This window comes from Dryas octopetala, chromosome 5, assembly GCF_963921425.1.
Source record: "Dryas octopetala chromosome 5, drDryOcto1.1, whole genome shotgun sequence".
Lineage (NCBI taxonomy): Eukaryota > Viridiplantae > Streptophyta > Magnoliopsida > Rosales > Rosaceae > Dryas > Dryas octopetala.
Genome location: NC_141370.1, coordinates 4,977,554 through 4,999,396, shown reverse-complemented (window position 1 = coordinate 4,999,396; position 21,843 = coordinate 4,977,554). Strand labels below are relative to the sequence as shown.

The window sequence follows — 21,843 nt, the reverse complement described above, 5'->3', positions numbered from 1 at the left end:
TCTGGAAAAAATTTTGGAGTGGTATTTTTTAGCACAATTCTTACATCAAAAATTTGGAGGTGGTATTTTTCTTATGCCGACAAAAATCTCCAAAATTTTTCATTTATAAAAGTCGGCATGAGACGGAAAAATTACCTAAATTGACTGATTAGAGCAAAGTAACACACAAATTTTGGAGAATAATGTGAGACAAAATGAAAGTGGCAGCCATCAATTGAGTGTCTTGGCCCAATGCCACTTCATTTGGTCCATGCAATTTGGTCAGTTGTTTTGGGCCAAATAGCATTACTCATCAAAAGTTTGGAAGGAAAAAAAATAATCGACCCGAAAATAAAAAATAAGCCATGAAAACGCCGCTGAAGATCTGGATGCGAGTTAGGAACTTAGGATATCCAATCAAACCACAAAATCCCAAAGGGTGACAAAAAAAATTAAAAAATATTATGCATCTTGGAAGAATGTGTAACCAAAGTTTCTGTAAAACACAAATTATGATTATGTATCTATGAAAAAAAAAATACGACCACCAAAGTCTGGTCGATTATTATTATTTTTTTTTCAATTTTACATGTGTATTATAGTTGTGTAAGCAAAATAGTGATTAATTTATAATACTTTTAAATATGAATGAAATTAAATATGGAGTCCGATTAAAATTGAAATAAAGTAAAAACAAGCAATGAAAATTACTCGATAGTCAGTAATTCCTTTGAGTATGTCGAAGGTCGTAATTAGTAGTGACATGGTTGGCGACTTTGCGTTAGTCCTTGTTTTTGCCCCACTCATGAAACCTCAAGTGCAACTCAGCAGCAGCAATCAAGAAATGAACGGCTTGGATTGGAGTGAGAATCTCACGCGTGATGTCTTGGAGCGTTCTGAGCCGTAGATTATCAGCCCTCTCCAAAATCTCCTCCAAGGCTTCCTCCTTGGATGCCAACGTGGACTCGACTCGGTCCTCCACAACCTCATCATCAGCGCCACCCAACAACTCGCTGACCATGTGCGACAACTCGACCATCGACGTGTCGGCCACCCTCTCCTGCAGCTTGGCCATCTTCTCACCGATCTCCTTCTCCTCTTTTATCGTCCTCATCTGCAGCTGGTCGACCTGGCTCATCTGACCTGACGACAGATCAGCCAGGTCGCCCGTGCTCATCCCACTGAGCAACTCACTAAGTCGGGCCTCAAATTGTAGACCCGACTTGGAGTAAAGCAAGTGAAAAGCCATGCTGGGGCGCCACCCGCCGATCCAAAGGAAGGCATCCTCCAAGGAGGTCCTCCAGGACGACGAGAGCATCCCCAGCACGTCGCGCTTGACACAGCGCGACTTTGCCTCATAGTAACGCTCGTAATGCCTCAGCACTCGGTCTACCAGCGGAGTCAAAACGGCGTCGTAGTTGTCTGGCACACAGGTGGTTTTGCTGGGGTGGTGTACATGTTTGGAGGCTGAAATGAGGTCCTGGAGGTGTTGGTTTTGCTCAGAAAGCCACAACTCGAAGAACTTGTGGAAACTCTCCCCACTATTGGGCAGCAGCACAGACATGGATGCTAATTATAATAATTACTTGTTTACGTTATATGAATCTATGATGCTTGTATTGTGTATATATAACTATATATATTCCCAATTTTGGTTTAAATTATATAATATGATGCTTGTATAGTTGTATTGTAAAGGGAACACATTAAGATGCAAGAGGGTCGGCTGGTTCAGTGTACCTCATTAATTTTGAACCCAAATCTGATTGCTTCATCATGGATGATGCAATATATATTATTAAACAAACAAAACAAAGATAGAGATATTTGATCAAAGGAAATCAAGGAGCTAGCAGTTACTACTCAACACAGTGAGAAGAACATAAAATATTTGTATTGTTGGATTAATTGGGTTTTGGGCCTTTTGGCAGTGTGCGTTTGTCAGTTTGCTTGAAATTAAGGAAGTGCATGTGTCGAGTGTCGAGTGTGAAGGGACATATAATAATTAATTAATTAATGCATAAACATCAAGTTGGTAGACAGATGGATATACATGCAGCCATGCAGGTAATATGTAGCCTACTTTGAATATTTTCTTAATTAATATTAAAGTAATATATATGGAATTCCTGTGGGCGATCTCTGTTGGCCTACACGTGATGTGGAGGCTGATTTCTTAATGGATTTAGTGGTATTCCTTGTGCCACATCATTTAGTTGGAAAAGCTTCCCTTCAAAGCTAGTTTTGCTGTGGTTTGTTGTCTTACGTTTCTTTTGTCCCATAATAGAATATAAAAGAGAGATAGAGTGCATAGGTGATAAGTGCAACAGAGAGAATTCGGAGAAAAAGTGAGAGCCCTCTTTTTTTGGTGCAAGAGAAAGTTAGGGCTTGAGATCGAGAGTGAGTGAACTCTTATCAATCTCAAGGCTAATTATAAATAAATTAATAAAATTATATTTTAATTAATGTATTTTTTTATAATTTTGTTATGGTTATTATTGACCAAAATAAAAAAATATGACTTACAATAAATTAATAAATATATATTATTATTCATATTTAGATTGGTATTAGATTTGTATTTGACTGCTACGCAACAAAATGGTTTAGGGTTTATCTCACAAGTTTTGGGCTCGATCTGTCCAAAATTCAAGGCTTAAATCCCAAGTTATAAGCTTCGAAATCCTAAACCTCATTTCTAAACTCTAAACTTTATTTATATATATCATGCATTCTATTTCTATACCTTAAATTAAATTAAGGGTAACGTCATAATTTTACGCTCATAAGTAATAAAAAAATGAATAACTTGATATTTTTCGATGCATCAAAATATATAACATTATCAAGTGAATTGGACTTAGTGACTAAAATAAAATATAATTTTAAAACTCATTAACTTTTATAAAAAAAATAAAAAATTTACATTGACCATTATGTAATATTAAAGTATTTTATTAATTTAAATATAATTTACTATAAATCTTATATCTTTCTACTTTAATATAGTGAAACCCCTTCAATCCCGTGGACGTAGCCGATTAAGATGAATTACGCACTACCACAATTTTGGCCAAAGGCCTCCAATGAAGGCAACTAAAGTTGGGGGCGTGCCAATTGCTAAGGAAGGTGTTCACCAATAATTAACATTAGTGGCCACATTAATATGTCAGATATGAACAGTGAATTCATATCCAACCTTTGCTTCTTATTAGTTGATAACACAGTGGCAGCCCATTAATTTAAAGTAATAAAAGGGGGTCCATTCATTTAGGGACTAAAAAAGGGAGTTAAAAAGGGCGTTCAATGTTTTGTCTGGTTGCTTCTACTTGCTAAACCAAGATACTGGGATTCCCTTGTGGCAGCATCTCTTTCTTCCCACCCCCAACCCAAATGGGATCCAGCATCGGTGGGTGTCAATGGTCACGCCTGAAAGTGCCGATTGGCTCAAAACCCAGATCTATAATCTCATTCTCAAATAGCTTTCCCTCCTGCGATACTGCCTCGGCCGCTCCCTCAGCCCTCTCTTGCACCCATTTATGTTTTTCCTTTTGTCTTCTTCTCCCCATTTTGATCTTCTTCTTCTTCTTCCTTCGCGCGCTGCCGAGAGCACAGGCTGCACAGCAGGTAATTTTTTTTTTCTTCTTTTCCACGCCTTTTCTGATTCTACTCCTTCTCTGCCTCTTCTTTCCTCTTTTTCTTCTTTTCATTATTTTTCCTCTTCTTTTGCTAATTGTGGTTAGGGTTCGACTTGGGTGCAGTTTGGGTTCGATTGGGTGCTGTTGGAGCTCGATTTCAAGTTGATTTTCAAGTTCTGATGATTATTGGTTTTGGGGGTTTCATATCTAATTGGTTTTAGGTGTTGAATTATTGCAGTGGCTGGGTATGCAAGGTCTCAGGGGAAGACTTCGCTCACCTTTTTTATTTCTGAGGAATAATATGCTGGTCTACATCTTCAGTTTCATATGGGTCTCCATATTATTATCCCAATCTCATTGGAAATCCTTTACAAAGCTGCTAATTGTAGGTATGGTTTCTCTTTGTTCTTTCATATGGTTATTAGTTTTTTTTTTCTCAATTTAAAATGGTTAACTGAGCTTTGTTATGTATTTGAATTTTGCCTGGGATTTAAATTTTAATTGGGTAATTTTTTTCTCTCTAGCTTTCTTTCTTTTACCTGGGATTTAATTGGTACGTTTATGTTGATTTATATATATGTATATGTTAGATTTTCATATGGAGAATTGTATGTAAAACTTGATGGGGTTTTGTTGAGGCACATAATTTAATTGGCAACTCCTTCTTTCTGAAATTTTCACAGGAAAATCGTATGAGGAAGTTAATGTACAATATACTAGGTCTGCTGGGTTGGAATGATTGCTCAATTATTGCTGGTGGTGTTTTAAGCTCATGTCAGGTAATGATCTTTTCCTTCTATGTTATTTTATCTCATGTATTGAGGGAAACAAAAATCAACCTATATTAGCTAGTGAAAATAAATAGTTACTAATCTGGAATTTGTAGACAAAAATCGATACTATCATTATGTAATTTGCAGATTGGGTCCGATAGCTAGGTTGATTTTTGAGCCTTGGGTTTAAAAGTTGCATTGGTGATGCTACATCTGATATATGTGGGCATTTTGTTTCTGAATGATGGAGGGATAATAGAGAAAACTAAAACAAAACCATGGTATTCTAATGCCTCTATACTTTTATTTACTCTGCATTTTTCTTGCATTTCATTTTGTGGTGAAAAGCCTAATACATGTATTTATAAAGAAGTTTAGCCCATTTGTACAAATGGGTTACTCTAGCCCATTAAATGGTATTGCCTTCAAGTTCACAGGTGAACAGGGGAATGAGTCACAGATGGGGTTCAAACATGCATATGGGGAAAGTATATGTCTGAACCTCATATGTGACTTGAATACTAGCATGAGTTTCCCTTAACTAGTCTTTCTTTTTCTTTTTCAACATGAATGGCATAATAGTTTCTCTATTGCCTCTCAGTAGGCATGAGGCATTTTTTCAGTGCTATCAAAGTTCATTATATTTTTCATTTTGCAAGCGTATTTGAGTTTGTTGTAGTGAAAAGTATGTTTTCACTTCTATTAATTATAATTTCGATTATGGCATGTTTATAATTCCAAAATATGGTTTTGCTTATGTTCAACTTTGACCAAACAAAATTCATTTTCAACTTATGTTCCTTTTTCTTGTGAGTTTATACTTTGTGGTTTTGCTTGGTTGCGATGTAGGACAAGAAGATCAAAAAGAAGACTTGAGGACCAAACCTCATGAGAGAGAGGACCGGACCTCTAGAAGCTGAGAAGAAGATTGAGGACCGGACCTCATGAGAGAAGACCGAACCTCCAGTAGCTTGAAAGTGCGAAACCTCCTTCTTCATTTGCACTTTTCTTCTCTCTTCCTTTTCATCCTTCACTTTTTTTAATCCCACTGCAGGATATGTTTGGTGGGAAAATGTATTTTGAATTCTAATTAATTAGTCACCAACATTCATGGAGATATTGTTTAATGATATCAATTCTAACACCAATACAGCAACCTTACATCTAATGGTGAAAGGAAAAAACCATGGCATGACATTAATTAATAATATCAATCCTCCACCAATTTAGCAACCCCAATAGAGATGGTGAACAAGTGAAACCCACTAACTGCAGCATTGGTGAGGACTGGACCTGTCAGACTGACACTGCAGGTTTTGGCAGAAGCTTCCACCATGCTTACATGTGGGTGGCCTTAGCTCCCTTGCCACCCCAACACCAACCTCCAATATGATATATGGTGACTGCAGTGTGGCAAGGGACATTACAAACTAACAAAAGTGGCAGTTGCCTCTATGCCTACCAAAAAAAATTGGTTGCCTTTGCTTGTTTTTCTTGTAGTGACGGTTAAATATTGTGTCTTGTGTGATTGATTATTCTTGTTTTATTTATTTTTTCTTGGTTTGGTCTCTATTTATCCTATTTGTTTCAGTTTGTGGCCTGTTTGTGTTCCTAACACTCTCCCTCTCGATGGCAACTGTACAATTAAATGATTAATATTAAAAATTTAATAAAAAATTTGTGCGCACATAAGAAAATTAATACGGCCAAATCCAGTCACTGCATGCGCGCGTATTGCCTTCTTTTTTCTCATGTGAGTTTTTTTTTTTTTTTATTACTAATAATGTATTTAATTAACTTACACAAAATTTCATGTCCACCGCTGACAGGCTTTAAATTAATAATATATCCGCAGCTATGATGTAGCTGGATTGGATTAATTGCTTATATTATTAGGGTGTTCCTATTTGCACACTTTTTTTTTTCTTTTTACACACTTTCACTAAGTTATTTTATGAAATTACTTAATTGACACCAAAAAAAAAAAATATCTTAAAGAACAACCCACATTATTTGAAAAAAAAAAAAAAAAAAAAAAAAAACACTCTCCTTACACACCCCACCCTCAACCTCATCCTCAACCACAACCAAAACACACCCCACCCGTGACCCCACCTCCAACCTAAAATTGCCGACACCCACCTCCCGCCATCAACCCGCCTTCACTGTCGCCCATGCATCCTATATTCACCATAGCCATTGGAAGTTGGAGGCATGCCCTAACCTAAAATTTTTGGATTTGAATGTAAATCTAATGTTTTCTTATCTAATTTCAATTGGTTAATCAATCATAATACTTTTTTCGTCTGTTTGCGATGATTTGAAGTAAGGTTTTTTAGAGTGCAAGAGTGAATTTTATGGTTATTCATTTTCAGATTCGTAGATCGTTTAGTACTGGTCTATCGAACATTTCGGTTTCGTTCGGTAGTAAGCTGTCGAACCTTTCAGTTTCGTTCGGTAGTAAGTTGTCGAACGAAAATGAAAAGTTCGACAGCTTAGTACCGAACAAAACCGAAATGTTCAGTAGCTCACTATACCGAACAAAACTGAAATGTTTGGTAGACCAATGCCGAACGACCTACGAAACCCTATAACTCAAACCCGAAAACCCGCACTCCAAATTATCTCAAACAGAAAAAAATAGGTGTTGGGATGGATTAACCAATTTAAATTTGATAAAAAAACCTAGATTTGCATATGAATTAAAAATAATTTATCTTAAGCCATAACTATGAGCTGACAACAATGGCTATGGTGTTTTAGTAAGGTGGTGAGACCACCAACGGCAGATTGACAGTAGTGAGTTGACGGCGATGGTGATGACTCCGATGATGATCGATATTGGTATACAGGGGTGTGTTCTTGGCTAGGATTGGGTGGGTGTGAGGTTGGGGGTGAGTGTGTGTATTGTCTGAAAGGGTTGAGTGGGTGTGTATTGTTTGAATAGATTGGGTGGGGTGTGTAAGAGAAATTGGTAAGATTAATGAGATTGGGGGTATTTTGGTAATGAGAGAGGTGTGTTAAAGTGAAATTTTATATTTTACAAAATGATAGGAGGTGTGTAGGAGAAAAGTGTGTGCAAAAAGAAAAAAAAAAGTGTTCAAATAGCAACTCTCTATTATTATTATTATTATTATTATTATTATACTATAAGGTAAGTTTTGTCCTTTTCTTCTATATTCTATGCATGCAATCAAGGAGGAAAATTTTGTTTTTTGGGAAAGGAAAGATTTTATCAAAATACCAAACAATTTTCGTTTAGATTTCAAAAAATTTCACAAAAACCTTGAAATTTTGGCAAAATTTTCGAGACTAGAGGCAGAGGCGAGCCGGCCTCGTCGCCGGAGGGAGAGAAGAGATCAGTGAGGGAGAGGAGGAAGAGCTCTGCAGAGTCACGAAGAGAAGAGATCCGGCCTCCAGGGAGAGAAGAAACTGGGAGAGAAAGAGGAAGGAGGAAGAGAGAAAGAGAAGAGATCAGGGAGGGATGAGTGAGAGGCAGACTGGGAGAGAGAAAGAGAAGTTTAGACTTGAGAGAAATGAGGAAGACTGCTGGAGAAGTGGAGAGTCACGGGCGAAAAGGGGAAAAGGAAGGAAAAAGAAAAGAAAAAAAAAAGAAAAGAAAAGGAAAGAAAAAAAAAAGAAAAAAGAGAAAAAAAAAAAAGTTTATGGTTGATTGAGATTTGGAGTCTTTGGGCAATTGGAAAGAAAAAAAAAGTTTGGAGTTTGATTTAGCTGTTTTGGAGTTTCGTTAGTTGTTTTTAAACCCTAATACATTTCTATATAAAAAATAATTAAAAATACCCTAAAGGGCCTAAACCCTAATATCTTATATCATATCCTAAACAATATAGAGTATAGATTATAGAATATATAAGGTTTAATACATAGATTATAGAGTATAAAGAGTATTAGGATATATAGAGCATATAGGGTTTAATATTAGGATTTAGTGTATAGATTATAGAGTATAAAAAATATACTAATTTCATTTATTCATTATACTAGTTTTATTTAACAGTATTTGCCTCTATCCCTTATTATATTCATTTTATATCACATGAAACCTACTATATAATTTGATTTCTTCAATGTTTTTTTATCAATGTATTAGATAATATGTTAAATAAACATATGGTAAAGTTTAATTCAAAAATTTTCGTATTTTGATAGCAATTTTCGTCATTTTTGTCTAATTTTGTCAAAATCAAAATTTTAATTGAAATTTTCGCGAAAATTTTCATCGAAAATTTCTTCGAAACCGAAATTTTACTCCTTGCATGCAATCATACATACTCTAAAACCCTCACATTGTCGAAAAAACAAGAAACAAGACAAAACAACTTTTACAATAAAAATAGGCTTGTTTTACCCAAATATCACCTGAACTATAGGAGTGTACTCTTGGACCACCCGAATTATTATTTTTTTTACTATTTTCCATATGAAGTTATCAATGTGTGCCAATGTAGCACTTGCCATCCATTTCTGTCAATTTTTCTGTTAACTTAAAAGGTGCTATTGTCAATTCATGTTATAGAATATCTGGAAAAAAAAAAAAAAAAATCCAGCTAACCCACACTCACCCCCGACACCGACCCATCCTGGACGATGCCGACGTTGACTCTAGCCTCTGTTCCTCTAATTCCCTCTCTCTCTTCTTCTTTCCTCTTCTTTCCTTTCTCCCTTTCTCTCTCTAGCTTCTTAACCCAGCCACACCAACCCAACCACACCAGTCTGATCCCACCTCCACTTCGACCCCATCGTGCGTTGTTGCTATTATCGACGACCTTGTTGGCCTCCAAACCGGCTGAGATTTGCAACAAATCGGAGAGAGGAAGAGAGACAGAAGAGAAGAGTGAGAAACGCAAAGAGGGGAGAGAGGGGAAGAGACAGAGGGAAGCACACCCCCATAGTCTAGGTGATATTTGGGTAAAAAAGCCATAAAAATAACCCTTAAAAACTGTCTTACCAGATATATTATTTGATAGGCTTTCGACGTGAATTGTTCTTTTTTTTTTTACTTAAAGAGTATGTGATATTTTTTGGACAAAAATTTAAATAAAACTCTAAAAATTGAGCCATATTAACTTATTTTAAAAAATTTGATGAATAAATTAACTAAATTTTTGATAAAGGAGCAATATAACAAATGGGTCAAAATCGAAGGTAAAATAACAATTAAGCGTATTTAATATACATATCTTCAGTGGATAGTGGATGATCATCCTCAATAACATAAAATATTTTAAAAAAACCCATAGAGAAAATACAAAACAAGAAACACATTTACCGATCATAGCTTTAAATTAAAAAAGAGCAAAATGCACCGTTAGTCCACTTAATATAGTGAATTTTCCATGTTGGTTTACGAATTAATTTTCATCTCAAGTTGGTCTACTTTTTTAAAATCGTTACCCAAGTTGGTCAATTCCGTCAATTTTTAGCCAAATACCGTTAAAATTTAACATGTGCCTTTTTTTAAGGGCAAAAAAGTCAATTCTTCTTCTTCTTCTTCTTCTCATGTTGAATTTTAACGGTATTTGGCTAAAAATTGACAGAATTGACCAACTTGGACAACGATTTTAAGAAAGTGGACCAATTTGGTACGAAAATTAATTCGTAGACCAACATGGGAAATTCACTATAATTAATGAACCAACGGTACATTTTGCTCATTAAAAAATAAAAAAAATTGGACAGTACCTTTCTCTCCATAAATATACATATTCAAAACGGTATCACATCATTTATTCTTTTCGAATATTCTCACTGAATCTTCGAAGACTCGGTGAACACCATTGTGTACGTTACCTGTATGTATTGAAATTTAAATATAGTCACCAAAAAAAAAAAAGACATAAAGAATAAGAAAACAACTAATTAGGTTTCATTCTTCTTTCTAGGTTTTTTTTTTTTTTTTTTTGCAACAGTACTTTAGTTTCAATACATACACAAGCCATACAAAAAGGTGTTCAGCTGTCTTGAAAGATTCTCAGTTTTTAAAAAGAATAAGTGATGTAATATTGGTTTGCATTTTTGAAGAGAAGGTATTTACCCCATTTTCTTGTTTTGATTAAACTCAGTCGTGGTTTCTCTCACCATAAATCTCGATGCAAGAACAATCTGCATATCGAGATAAATTATAATTTATAAGCTCCAAGGCATAGAGTCGATAAAAGTAATTTATATACATATATATATATGTATGAAAAATGTAAAACTTCATTAGAAGAAACCAATAAAATTGTTTCCCCATATAAATATTTGTTTAGATACATATGTAATGGGAGTCTCATCCAAACAAATCTGTCTATGCTCCCCTTACCATCCTTCCCCTATTTTCTCTACTAGTGAGGATGCTAATATGCTTAAAGGTAAGCTCATCCATGACCGTAATACAATGTTGTCTAGCAACTTTCTTGCTTGCTTAGCAACAAACTTGTACAATAATTAAGGCACATTTAGTGTACAGGGTAGTGACCTACAGGAGCCCCAGCTAGATTGCGGTATCTGAAAGATTTTCATCCCACTGCACTAACCAGCATTTCAAGAATTACCAAATTTCAGCTACGGCATTCCGGCTCTGAAAGAAGAAGAGTGAGAGAATGAATTCTTATATACACATAACAGGACAAGGATTTGAAGATAGAACAGAACATGTGTTGCAAGTTGTGATGGTCTACATGTGGTCCCTGTTAAGATGACGTACACTATTCCCAAAAGCTTAAGCTGTTTTTTTTTTTTTTTTAAAGCCAAAAAGCTTAAGCTGTTGGGATGTGAATTCACAATTATTTTATACATAATGCAAATATAAATTACTTAAAATTAATATAATAACATTCATGCAACAAACAGGTCTGCAACCAGTTCATGTAATGTTGGTGACATCCATGACAAAGTCCTTCCTGAGTCTTCTACACAAAGCAAGGTAAATTTAAGTACAGCAGTCCAAGAGAGTCTCATGTGTGATAGTTTACCCCAGATTAAGGATATATTCACTTCCTGGTAAGGTTTGAAACAGGATGCTAGGACTTTTCTTTTGCCACTAGCGACGACTGGTGACAATGTTCTTGTTAAAAAAAATATTGCCTACGCATTTTAGAAATTGTCCTGATCACATTTTAGCTTCAAATTACTATAATCAGTTACCCCATAAACTAATGATTTTTATATATACGTTAAGATTTATCCCTTGTATCTAAAAAATATTGTATCTTTTTCTCTATAATATGAAAAACCAATCGAGGAAAACTCGAACAAGACTAACCTTCATGAATTCAGAACATCTGTGGGCAATATAGTAAATAGCTGCAATATACTTCAGAAACGTCTTGATTTCTGCTGTGGAGGGTATCCAGTCATCCCCATTCCTGTATCTTTCCTTCTCAACTGCATTTTTAAAAATAAGATATCAGCATGCATCAAGAGGAAACAACACTTGTTCCACCAAAAAAACAAACTAGGACTCATTGCAATATACCTGTTGTTGGTGATGGGCCTGGGCAGTAACACCACGCTGCATTGGGATGCCACCAGGATTCATTCCACCACCCATCCCTGCCTGAGATGCAAGATTATAAGCAGTCATGCCCTGAGGCTGCATTCTTTGCATGTTAAGCATCGGCCTGGGCACAGATCTGTTCATCCCCACATGAGCACCTGACATGTTTCCTGCATTTCCAGACGATACCTAGTCCAAATAATCAGATGATGAGTATTCACACATACCCTAGAGAATAAAGCTTGAGATGTAAGCTTTCCCATGTTCTTTATAGGGAAACATGTTATTTTCCATGCACTATACTAATAAAATGTAGGAAAAAGTACCCAAAAGAATGAATTGGTTCAATGCAAGGATGCAATTCAAAACAGATCTGTGGTTGAATAAAATAATACTGTAAATTACTGCTTTGTTTCCTCAATAACAATTAAATGCTCAAAAAAAGATGGGACAAGGGAGGAAAGAGATTGTAGAACAATATTTTAATATGTAGATACCAATATGGAAAACAAAATGTTAAAATTTAATATTGATACATGTCCCACCACATTGATACATCTTACATTACCGGCAACTGAACAAAAATGTTAAGACAACCCACCGGCAACTGAAAGAAGAAGATGAAAACACAATAATGGTTGGAAGGGGATTCCTAGTTCAGACAGACAGATCTTGAGCTAAACTAAAAGCATCTCCCTTCAATCAACATCAATTTAAGCAAGACTCACTTATATAAACATTATTATGTCCATGCATTCAAGCATATGCGTGTAAAATTCTTGCTTAATGAAACAGATGGTAACAAAAATCACATGAATTAAAAATTGTAAAAGAATCTCAGAGACAAAATCAACTGAACCTTTTAGACCTTGTAAAACCAATTAAAACGGTTAACATCCATCTGCTTGTTATCTATATATATATATATATATATATATATGGTACTCAGAAAGGATGTTCTTACTTTTCTTAAAGTAAGGATATCCTTACTTGAAGCTTTCTCTATAATATCCATAAAAAAAATGGCCTAAAACATGACCTAAAAAGGGCAAAATATCATAAAAATGCCCATGTCCGTTCTTTAGTTACGTCCTGCTGATAGAAATTGTGTATAACAGCTTTTCTCTCTACAGGATGTCCGTTCTTCTTAAGTGAAGAATATATGTCACAAGTCACTAAAGGAGTGCTTCTTAGAAACGTAAATGTGCTGATGGTTTCAGCATTGCATTCAATGTATTATTCATTGTAATTTACAACATACCAAGATTCCCATAATTCATACGATCCTTTTTCCTGCTCTACATCTCACATGTATCCCAGATTATAATATTTACAAGAAAATTTCATTTTAAAACAAAATTTAACAGATGAAAAATGGTTTATTCATAGGACTGCATTTGAAAATCTGCACATTTTGGAACAGAAGAGTACTCATTTAGTAGTAAAACAATGTAACCATACCGGTTGTGAAGGTTGAAGGCTAGTTGTCCCTTCAAAATCTGTAGTTGTGTCTACTGGGCGAGTAGGATAATTCACTACTTTCTCTCCTTGGCTAGGTACCAATGCACTGAACATTGATACAACATAAACCTGGTCAAAATGGGGGATATGGACAAACCATGACATCTTGTAAATTTTCCCTTTTCCCTTTTCCCTTTCAATTTCTTTGTTTTTTTTTTTTTTTTAATGAAAGGGTCATCAAAGTATTTGAAAACGAAGAGACTCAAAATGTTAGCTCATCTCAAGGGAAAAGGTCCAAAGCAAAAAGGGCAGGAAAAGTGTTAAAAAAGAAGAAAACCTTACTTGCGCCCTGGTAGAGGTTCATTACGAAAATACCTGAGAAACAAAAATATACGAAGGTTTAGAAAATGGCACTCTGTTGATGATGACAACTCTTAATTAAGAGTATCAAAATGTTTTACAGGTATTTAAACAACTCTTATTTAAGAGTATCACAATATTTTACAGTTATTTAAATAATTTTTTACTGTAAGTTTAGTCATATAATTTTTTACATGTGTCACCCCAGACTATGGTAGGCGATTTTTTAGTTCTATGGAAATATTTATGTTTCATAAATCCTATAAGCTCAGGGAGTGAACTAAGTATTAAAAGCCCCAAGATCCCACTTGCTATTAAGAGCCTAACCAATACTACTCAGTTTACTAGTTTCTTGTTTCTATGAATAAAACAAGTCAATGTTCTTATTCAACCATTATGACAACTTGTAAGCAAAAATATGGGGAGAATAACCATGAAAAGGATGGGGTATATATATAGTTTTCATCTCATAGACTATAAATATGAAAGCTTTAAAAGTAGGCCATCTAAAGGGAGAGGTAAAGGGAAGGAGAGACAGAGGGAGACACAGAGAGAATCAGAGAGAGAGAGAGAGAGAGAGAGAGAGAGAGAGAGAGAGAGAGAGAGAGAGAGAGAAGATGATAAAAGACAAGAAGCTGTACTCGTGCTCTAAAGCTTGTGCTGCTGTTATACGCTTTCGAGGGTCATACCTGCATACAGAATTGTTTAAAAAATAAAAAGAGTTAATTTAATTTTCTAATGACAAAAATATGTGATCATATCTGCAAACTAAATTGTGTAAATATAAAACTGGATATACAACAACTGGAAAACCTTTCAGATTACAGGCCACTGTTACTAAGTACAACTTCAAAATATTTTAGAAGTATCATTTAAAACCTTCTAGATGAGGCAACTGTAAACTCATATTATCTTGAAAGTTGGTATGTATGATAGACATATGATTTCAATGGATCAACCGTTGAAATTGACAGTGTAGCAACATAACATATCAAACTGTCTTGGAAGAGAACATTTGTGTGTGTATGTGGGGGGGAGGGGGGGGGGGGGGAGAGAGAGAGAGAGAGAGAATTCAATCATTTAAAAAAATTAGAATAATAAGGGTAAATGGGAATTAAAGTGCTTAGGGTGTGATGAGCAATATTTTAGTGGTTAATTGAATTAGCCATATGATTAATGAATCTCATTCTCTCCCTATTTGCTCAACAATAACAAATTAAAATTCTTGTAAGAAGGCACCACTTACTCAAGCATCTTAGATAGGAGGTCATATGCAGGACTTTTTGGGTTGAGGTGAACTACACTATACAATGCAGTATTGTCACTGTCAAAAGCATACAGAGAGAAAAATAACTGGTTAGTTCTATCATAGGAAAAGAAAACAAACTAAAAAGCAAAGAATGAAAACGAAGCCTCACTAGGGAGATAATAGAGTATAACAAATTAGATAAAAATAATTCCTTCAAATGCCTACAGGAAGTTCTATATACACCAAAAAAAAAAAAAAAAAAAAACCAGATATTAGAAAACGTACTATTTATGCCCTTGAATATGTTGTAGGTCTTGTTGCCAATTTGGAAGATTTGCCAGTGTTGGCCACTTTTCTAGTGTGGGATGGCCTGACGTAATAACCATGGACTCTATGATAGCTACGTTGAATATATAAAAGAAGACAAATGGCCTCAAAAAGTAAAGAAAACAAAGTACCTAGGACCTTGAATATCTTGTCAAGTTGATCAAGCTGCATAAGTGACTATTTATTAGAAAACACAATTGGATTACAAAAAGCCTATCAACACTGCTTGCAATCAAGATAAGTCATAAAATGTAAGGACAGTTTGAGGACAATAATTTAGAAGGATATATTATATATAACATTTAAAACCTGGAAAGGATTTAGTGGGGTTTTGACTTCTGCCCCTTGAAATAATGGCTTCAAAGTCAAAAGCTCGGCAAAGATGCATCCAACAGCCCACATATCTAAATTGCAGGTTAAGGGAAGATTGTTAGACCAGCCTGTTGTCTGCATGCCTTGCATGCAATCAATATTCTGAATTGAAGCAGTAACATGGATTCAAAACTAAAGCAGAAAGCACTACCCACGAAAAAGCTTTAGCATTTTTTCAATATAACTAAATAATAATATTATGATGCCTTCACTAACTTCTATTCTTTAGTTATTATGGCCTTCTATGTTATACATATGTTGACCTGGAAGAGAGTGAGATGATATCACATCTCAATAAATGTGGACGACTTTTCTGTCCAACAAATACTTCACCTCATGTACTTCTAATATAGATAGATAGATAGATAGATAGATAGATAGATAGATAGATAGATAGATATATATATATATTTTGTATAACTTTGTGTGTGCATGAGAATACACACAAATTTAGGGTGGCATGTAATGTGCAGAATCCAAATACTTTCTCCAATATTGTTATATTGGGCTGTAAGAGATCCTTCCATTCTCATTGTACTTTGAAACACACAATGAAGGTGATTGATGAAGTAGATACCTCCTGTCCTATTACACCACTTAGTACAACCCAAGAGCGTAGGACAACAAAGCACATTACTTCAGAAGTCAACTGTCACTAGTAATTGAAAGTTGAAATAATTTACATCAACACCACATAAAGATTTGCAAAGACCTAACTGCCAGGACTATATCAAATCTTTAATGACCATATATCCCTGAGAGTGTACCCATGACTGCATGTTAACTATATAGGCTTGCTTATAATAGAATGCAAAATTTGGTGTCAGAGGATACCGACAGCACTTGTATAGTGCTTCGCCCCAAGGAGCAACTCTGGTGCACGATACCAAATGGTTACCACGACCTGCAAGTAATATGGTTAACAAAGTAAACACTTAGCCTGGATTAATAATTAAATGTAAGTGGATAGTTGTATTCAAGTTGGGGTTGGGGATATTTATCCAAAAACATAAGAAAACAGCATTAGCCAAGTACAGAAAATGTAACAAGAAAAAACCGGATCCTAAAACTTAAGAGGTCCATAAAAAGGAAAAAAATATATATATATCTTCAATTTAATCACTGAATGCTCAATATCTTTGAAAATCCTAGCATATCACTCCCTCTCAGATGCATCACATTTCACCCAACTATTGTCCCGGCCAAAGCAGCCTCTAAAGCAAGCCAAAAGCTCAACAACAGAGAGGATCAGAACTCCACAGCAAGCGAACATGCCAACTTTTGTTAGATTATCAAAACAACCTTTAATAGCTTTTGGGATTTTCAGTCTGCATAGAAATTGTTTTCCCTTTTGAAATTTTGTTTTCGTGGAGATCAAATGCAATTGGTGCAGAAAGGCAGAGTGATATTCAAGTAGGAAAATAAAAATGGAGTGGAGAGATGATAACATCTGTTTGTCCAAGAGCTATGGAGATCTTTCCCCTCTCTCTTTCAACGTCTATCTATTCTCCATTTTCAGTTTCCACATTATGGAGACTCTATTTGCGGTAGAATTTACACCATGACAACAGATATAAACAAGACCTGGGTTTAGATTTTGTTTGGCTTCTGAGTGGCAAGATACTGAGATTGGAAAAACAAACAGTTTTTGGGTGAAGGGAAGATCAACAGATGTCCATGGGAACCATAGTTTCGATTCTGTCTTCTGTGGGTATGAGCAATATGCCTGATTGGATTTTTTTTTTTTTTTGGCCAGCTGATTGGATGGTTTAATAAACAAGAAGATGAAGCTTAAATGGTTTTCAAAAGAAAAAATGCATTAATGGCAGATTTGGAAATTCAATAAAAAAAATATAAAATTTATAAAAATTAAAGGAGTGCAAGCAGAGAAAAGTGGAGTGCAAATATCACTCCCTATATAATATAGTATAATACTTCATAACATGCAAAATTTATAACACCGCAAACATAATGATCATAATGCAATAAATAAAATCTCAAACAAGCACAATGATTAATCCCAAAATATATAATAATATTCTTTGCTGATTACCAAACAAACCAAGATAGGGATAAATTCTAACCATCCAATTCTAATCTCATACTCATTCAAATATTCATACATCACCCTAATAATATATATATACATATCAGGCTCCTTCTATTGAGGTATACCTCAACTTATTTATGTTGAGGTATACTCTATTGGGGCCCACACGAGTCGTTTTGTGTCGATCCGAACCGTTTGCAAGGATCATCTTTATTGATAGATCATCTTTTCAAAAAATTAGCCAAATCGGAAATCATTTGCCTATCTAACTTTGATCAACAAATGAACGGTTTCATCGAAAATATTTGGTTCGTCCATTTATTTGATCAAAGTTAGATAGGCAAATGATTTCCGATTTGGCTAATTTTTTGCAAGGATGATCTATCAATGGAGATGTAAAAATTGAACGATTCGGATTGACACAAAACGACTCGTGTGGGCCCCAATAGAGTATACCTCAACATAAATAAGTTGAGGTATACCTCAATAGAAGGAGCCTGATATATATATCATGCATCACAACTATTGCATGTGGTTATAGAGGGAGAACTCAACTTCATTTAAAATCTGTCTTCCCCTATGTACAATCACAATTAGTGGTAGTTGGGGCTTTAAGTACAAGAGTACAACTCAACTTCATTGAAACCCTTTTGCTTGACAGCAAAAGAATCACGGAGAGATGGTCAATCAGAGATGGTATTTCAGCAGAATCGCAAAGGGAACTATTTAAAGATGGACTGACAATGCCATGATATGGCTGCTAATTAAGATGATGGGGCTGCTGATGCAGACAGCTACGTTTTAGGCAATTGTAAGGGCTAGAAAAACTAATTTAGGGGCTGGGAGCTGTCGATGGGTATTGGGTTCGGAGCTGCCAAAGAGATAGAATTCCACATTCTTTTAGGGCATCTGGAAGCTGGGTAACTAGGTATTTCAACATTTTGATTACTGTTTAACTTGTTTAAAAGAAAAGAGAAACGAAAAAACCAGCCCAAACGACATCACCTGGGCTTAAGGCTTTAAAAATTTAAAAACTGGAAAAAAAAAAAAAAAAAAAAAAAAACCAAGTAAAGGCGCAATAGGGTGCACCTTTTAAGAAAGAGGCATAAACCTCTTTGGCATTTTTCTAAGCAAAGAAATGCCTAAAGATTCTCTACAGCCTTGCTTCAAGGCGAGCATTGAAAACACCATTAAAAATCCAGACTCACTCCGAAGTTTAGCATCTCACCAATGGTTTTTGCAATCAATCCAAGAAGCAGATTATAAAAACTCCAGCATGAAACCAAAAGAGTCATGGACTCACTCCAAGTCAGCTAACGCTTGACATGGGAGTGGGAAATCAGAAGACAAAAGAGTAGGGGAAAGGAAGAGAAGAGAGATCCAAACCCACTCAGGACTTCAGCAAAACACCATAGGTTTCTTGCAATCACTCATAGGGAAAGATTACAATAATTTTGGCATCACATCAAAGGTGTCATGGACTTAATTATTAAGCTTTGAACTTGGCTCCTGTACCAATTAAGTTGTCTCATTCTGAAGTTTTAGATTATTTTTCAATTGTATAAACTTTGTAATTTGTGTTTCATATACCTTATGCATACCACCATTCAGCCTTTTTCTTGTCAATTATAATATACTTTATATAAATATATGAGAAGTTGAGAACATCACATATGCTGCTAGAAACAATGCCGGCAGCTAAAGAACACATTGATACAAACATGCCTCCTTACCCCGTTTTCCGACAGCGGTTTTAGGGGAGCCTGATATATTCTTGCAAGTCCAAAATCGGCAATTTTGACGACTCCTTGTTCCTCTGCATCACCCATAACCTAGCAACAAAGATTCATGTAAACATAGCAGCAATTTCTGTTGGTTCACATGAACACTCGAACAAGCAACTTTAACACAGTTGTATCAGAAAGGCAACTTAGTGGAATAATGGGTAGTCATTAAATGAGAGAGAAAACACTTATGAGAATCATACCAAGATATTAGATGGCTTTAGATCACGATGAATGATCCAATTACTGCAAGAAAAGTTCCACACAAGTAGTCCGACTATAATGATGGTACAGCAAAATTGGACTGAACATCAGCATCACAAAAACAGTACCATACCTGTGGAGATAATTAAGTCCATTGAGCAGCTGCCAGAGCAATGTTTTAACAGTGTAAGGATTGATCGAATGATTAGCTTTGTCTCTGTGATGTCTAATGATTTCCTGTCATGTAATGTAATGAACCCAGATATTGCTCTGCTTAATAGAAGCTGCCAACCAAATTTGTTGCAAGAAGAAAAGGGAAAACCATATACTCACATAGAGGTCATGTTCGGCGTAATCGAATGCCAGATAAAGCGACATGTCTGTGTGGTTGATGTGAACATTCACAAGCTTCACCACATTTTCGTGCGATATCTCCCGCAGTAACTGAACCATCCAAAACATCTCCTTGTTGATTTTTGTTTATGGAATTTTTTTTTTTTAAATTCCAATAATCGAAATTCAAAAATTAAGAGACAAAAAAAATACATGCTTGGCTCATGGGAAACCGCGAGAAAATAGAAAAGGAAAGAAACTCAGACTCTTATACCCAAAAAGGCAAAATTCCCATAAAACATGAAAATTTCCAAAGTTAAGATCTACAAATCAAAAAATGAAAAAATAAATTCAAAGGCAGAAAGAGATGTAAGAGAACCATGATTTCGCGGATGGCGGTGGGGGAGACGCCGTCACCGTCCTTGGACTGCTTGAATTTCTTGATGGCAATGGATTTGCCGCGGTTGCTTGGAGACTTGGTCCTCGCGAGGAAGACGAGGCCATAGGTGCCCTCGCCGATCTTCCCTATCAGATCGTACTGCTGCAGCCACTCTGGCTTGTTATTGTTGTTGTTCGAATTCGAATTTGCGGCGGCGAGTCCTCTGTTGCCATCACCCATCGTATGTCTCCTCACGGTGTCCCTCTACGTCTTCTCTCTCTCTCTCTCTCTCTCTCTCTCTCTCTCTCTCTCTCTGCTTTCTCTCCAAATTTCATTCATCATCTCATTGATTTTCTTCCAATGGTTGCGGCGGGACCCACACCAATTTATTTTCCAATTCAACGACTTTTCATTGAGTTATCAGATTGAGGATGTTATTAAATAAGCTTTCAAACTTCTACCTTGAGTTGAAATTTGCTTTTTGGCTAGATTTCAGATTAAATACTATATCACAAACTTTTTCATCCATATATACTAGGAATTTTTTTTTATATGGAATTTTTCTCTAAAGATGATATCCGCACTTTTTTAAATTTGCAGATATCGATACAATGTCGACATTGGTAGAAAATATGTCGGCATTCATAAATTTTAAAAAATACGAACATCATTTCTAGAGAAGGATTGTATATATTAGTCATTTCGCAACGTGATTGCGCTCGCTAATTAACTTTTTATATGTACGTATTAGTTGCTTAGCACGTGTTTACGTGTGCGCTAATTGACTTTTTATATGTATATATATTAAGGGGAGACTTCCATTAGATTCTTTTATTTTACAATTTATTAACTAAAACTGTATGGCTTTTAAAATTCTAAAAATTTCAATAATATTGCAACAATGTCATGTTACATAATATTGGTCCATTAGTTTTTATTTTTTTCACATATATCAGGCGCCAAGCGTTTGACAGCCATTTTCGAGTGTTCGGCAGTGCATTTTTATTTTTTTTGAAGATTTTTTATCAAATAAAAAATTTTAGAGAGAATAAATGCTAATTTTTCCTATAAATAATGATATATAATTATAAAAAGAATATTAAGTCAAATAAAGTAAAATCTATAGCTAAAATATAATTAAATTAAGGGAGACTTAGAGTTCAGTCCATTTTATGAGTCTTTCTTAAACTAAGACCGGTAGTGATTTAGGGTTTTTAATTAAGTCCTTTTATTTTTCTTCTTTGACGGTTTTACTCCCAAAATCCCGAAGTTAAAACCTAACATGTAGCCCCTATAAAGCCCATTCTACACTCTAAGAGGGAAAATATCCTTCAAATTGGGGGATGACTTTAATTTATGACTTATAAATTAAAAGGTCCATTGACTTTAGGTATCAAATTATAATGTTTTTTCATTTCAACTACTAAAACATT

General features: G+C 35.2%; 2 protein-coding genes across 2 annotated transcripts; both read right to left on the bottom strand.

Moving 5' to 3' along the window:
* Positions 1-616: 616 nt before the first annotated feature.
* Positions 617-1,562, bottom strand: LOC147283703 (protein DOG1-like 3). Its single transcript, XM_086245316.1, has one exon. It carries the CDS (start codon positions 1,541-1,543, stop codon positions 761-763), a length of 783 nt encoding a protein of 260 aa, XP_086101442.1. The 5' UTR covers positions 1,544-1,562; the 3' UTR covers positions 617-760.
* A 9,030-nt stretch (positions 1,563-10,592) lies between these two features.
* CDKE;1 (cyclin-dependent kinase E;1) lies at positions 10,593-20,727 on the bottom strand. Its single transcript, XM_086244071.1, has 16 exons — positions 20,411-20,727; positions 20,032-20,142; positions 19,832-19,935; positions 19,698-19,740; positions 19,444-19,542; positions 16,495-16,564; positions 15,598-15,692; positions 15,420-15,453; positions 15,247-15,331; positions 14,959-15,036; positions 14,354-14,401; positions 13,695-13,727; positions 13,353-13,458; positions 11,871-12,080; positions 11,658-11,779; positions 10,593-10,973 (listed from the first exon to the last, which is right to left on the bottom strand). Exons 1-15 carry the CDS (start codon positions 20,648-20,650, stop codon positions 11,711-11,713), a joined length of 1,425 nt encoding a protein of 474 aa, XP_086100197.1. The 5' UTR covers positions 20,651-20,727; the 3' UTR covers positions 10,593-10,973; positions 11,658-11,710.
* Positions 20,728-21,843: the final 1,116 nt, after the last annotated feature.

Coding starts and splice junctions, on each gene's coding strand:
- LOC147283703 (XM_086245316.1), bottom strand. CDS start 1,543: ATGTCTGTGCTGCTGCCCAATAGTGGGGAGAGTTTCCACAAGTTCTTC.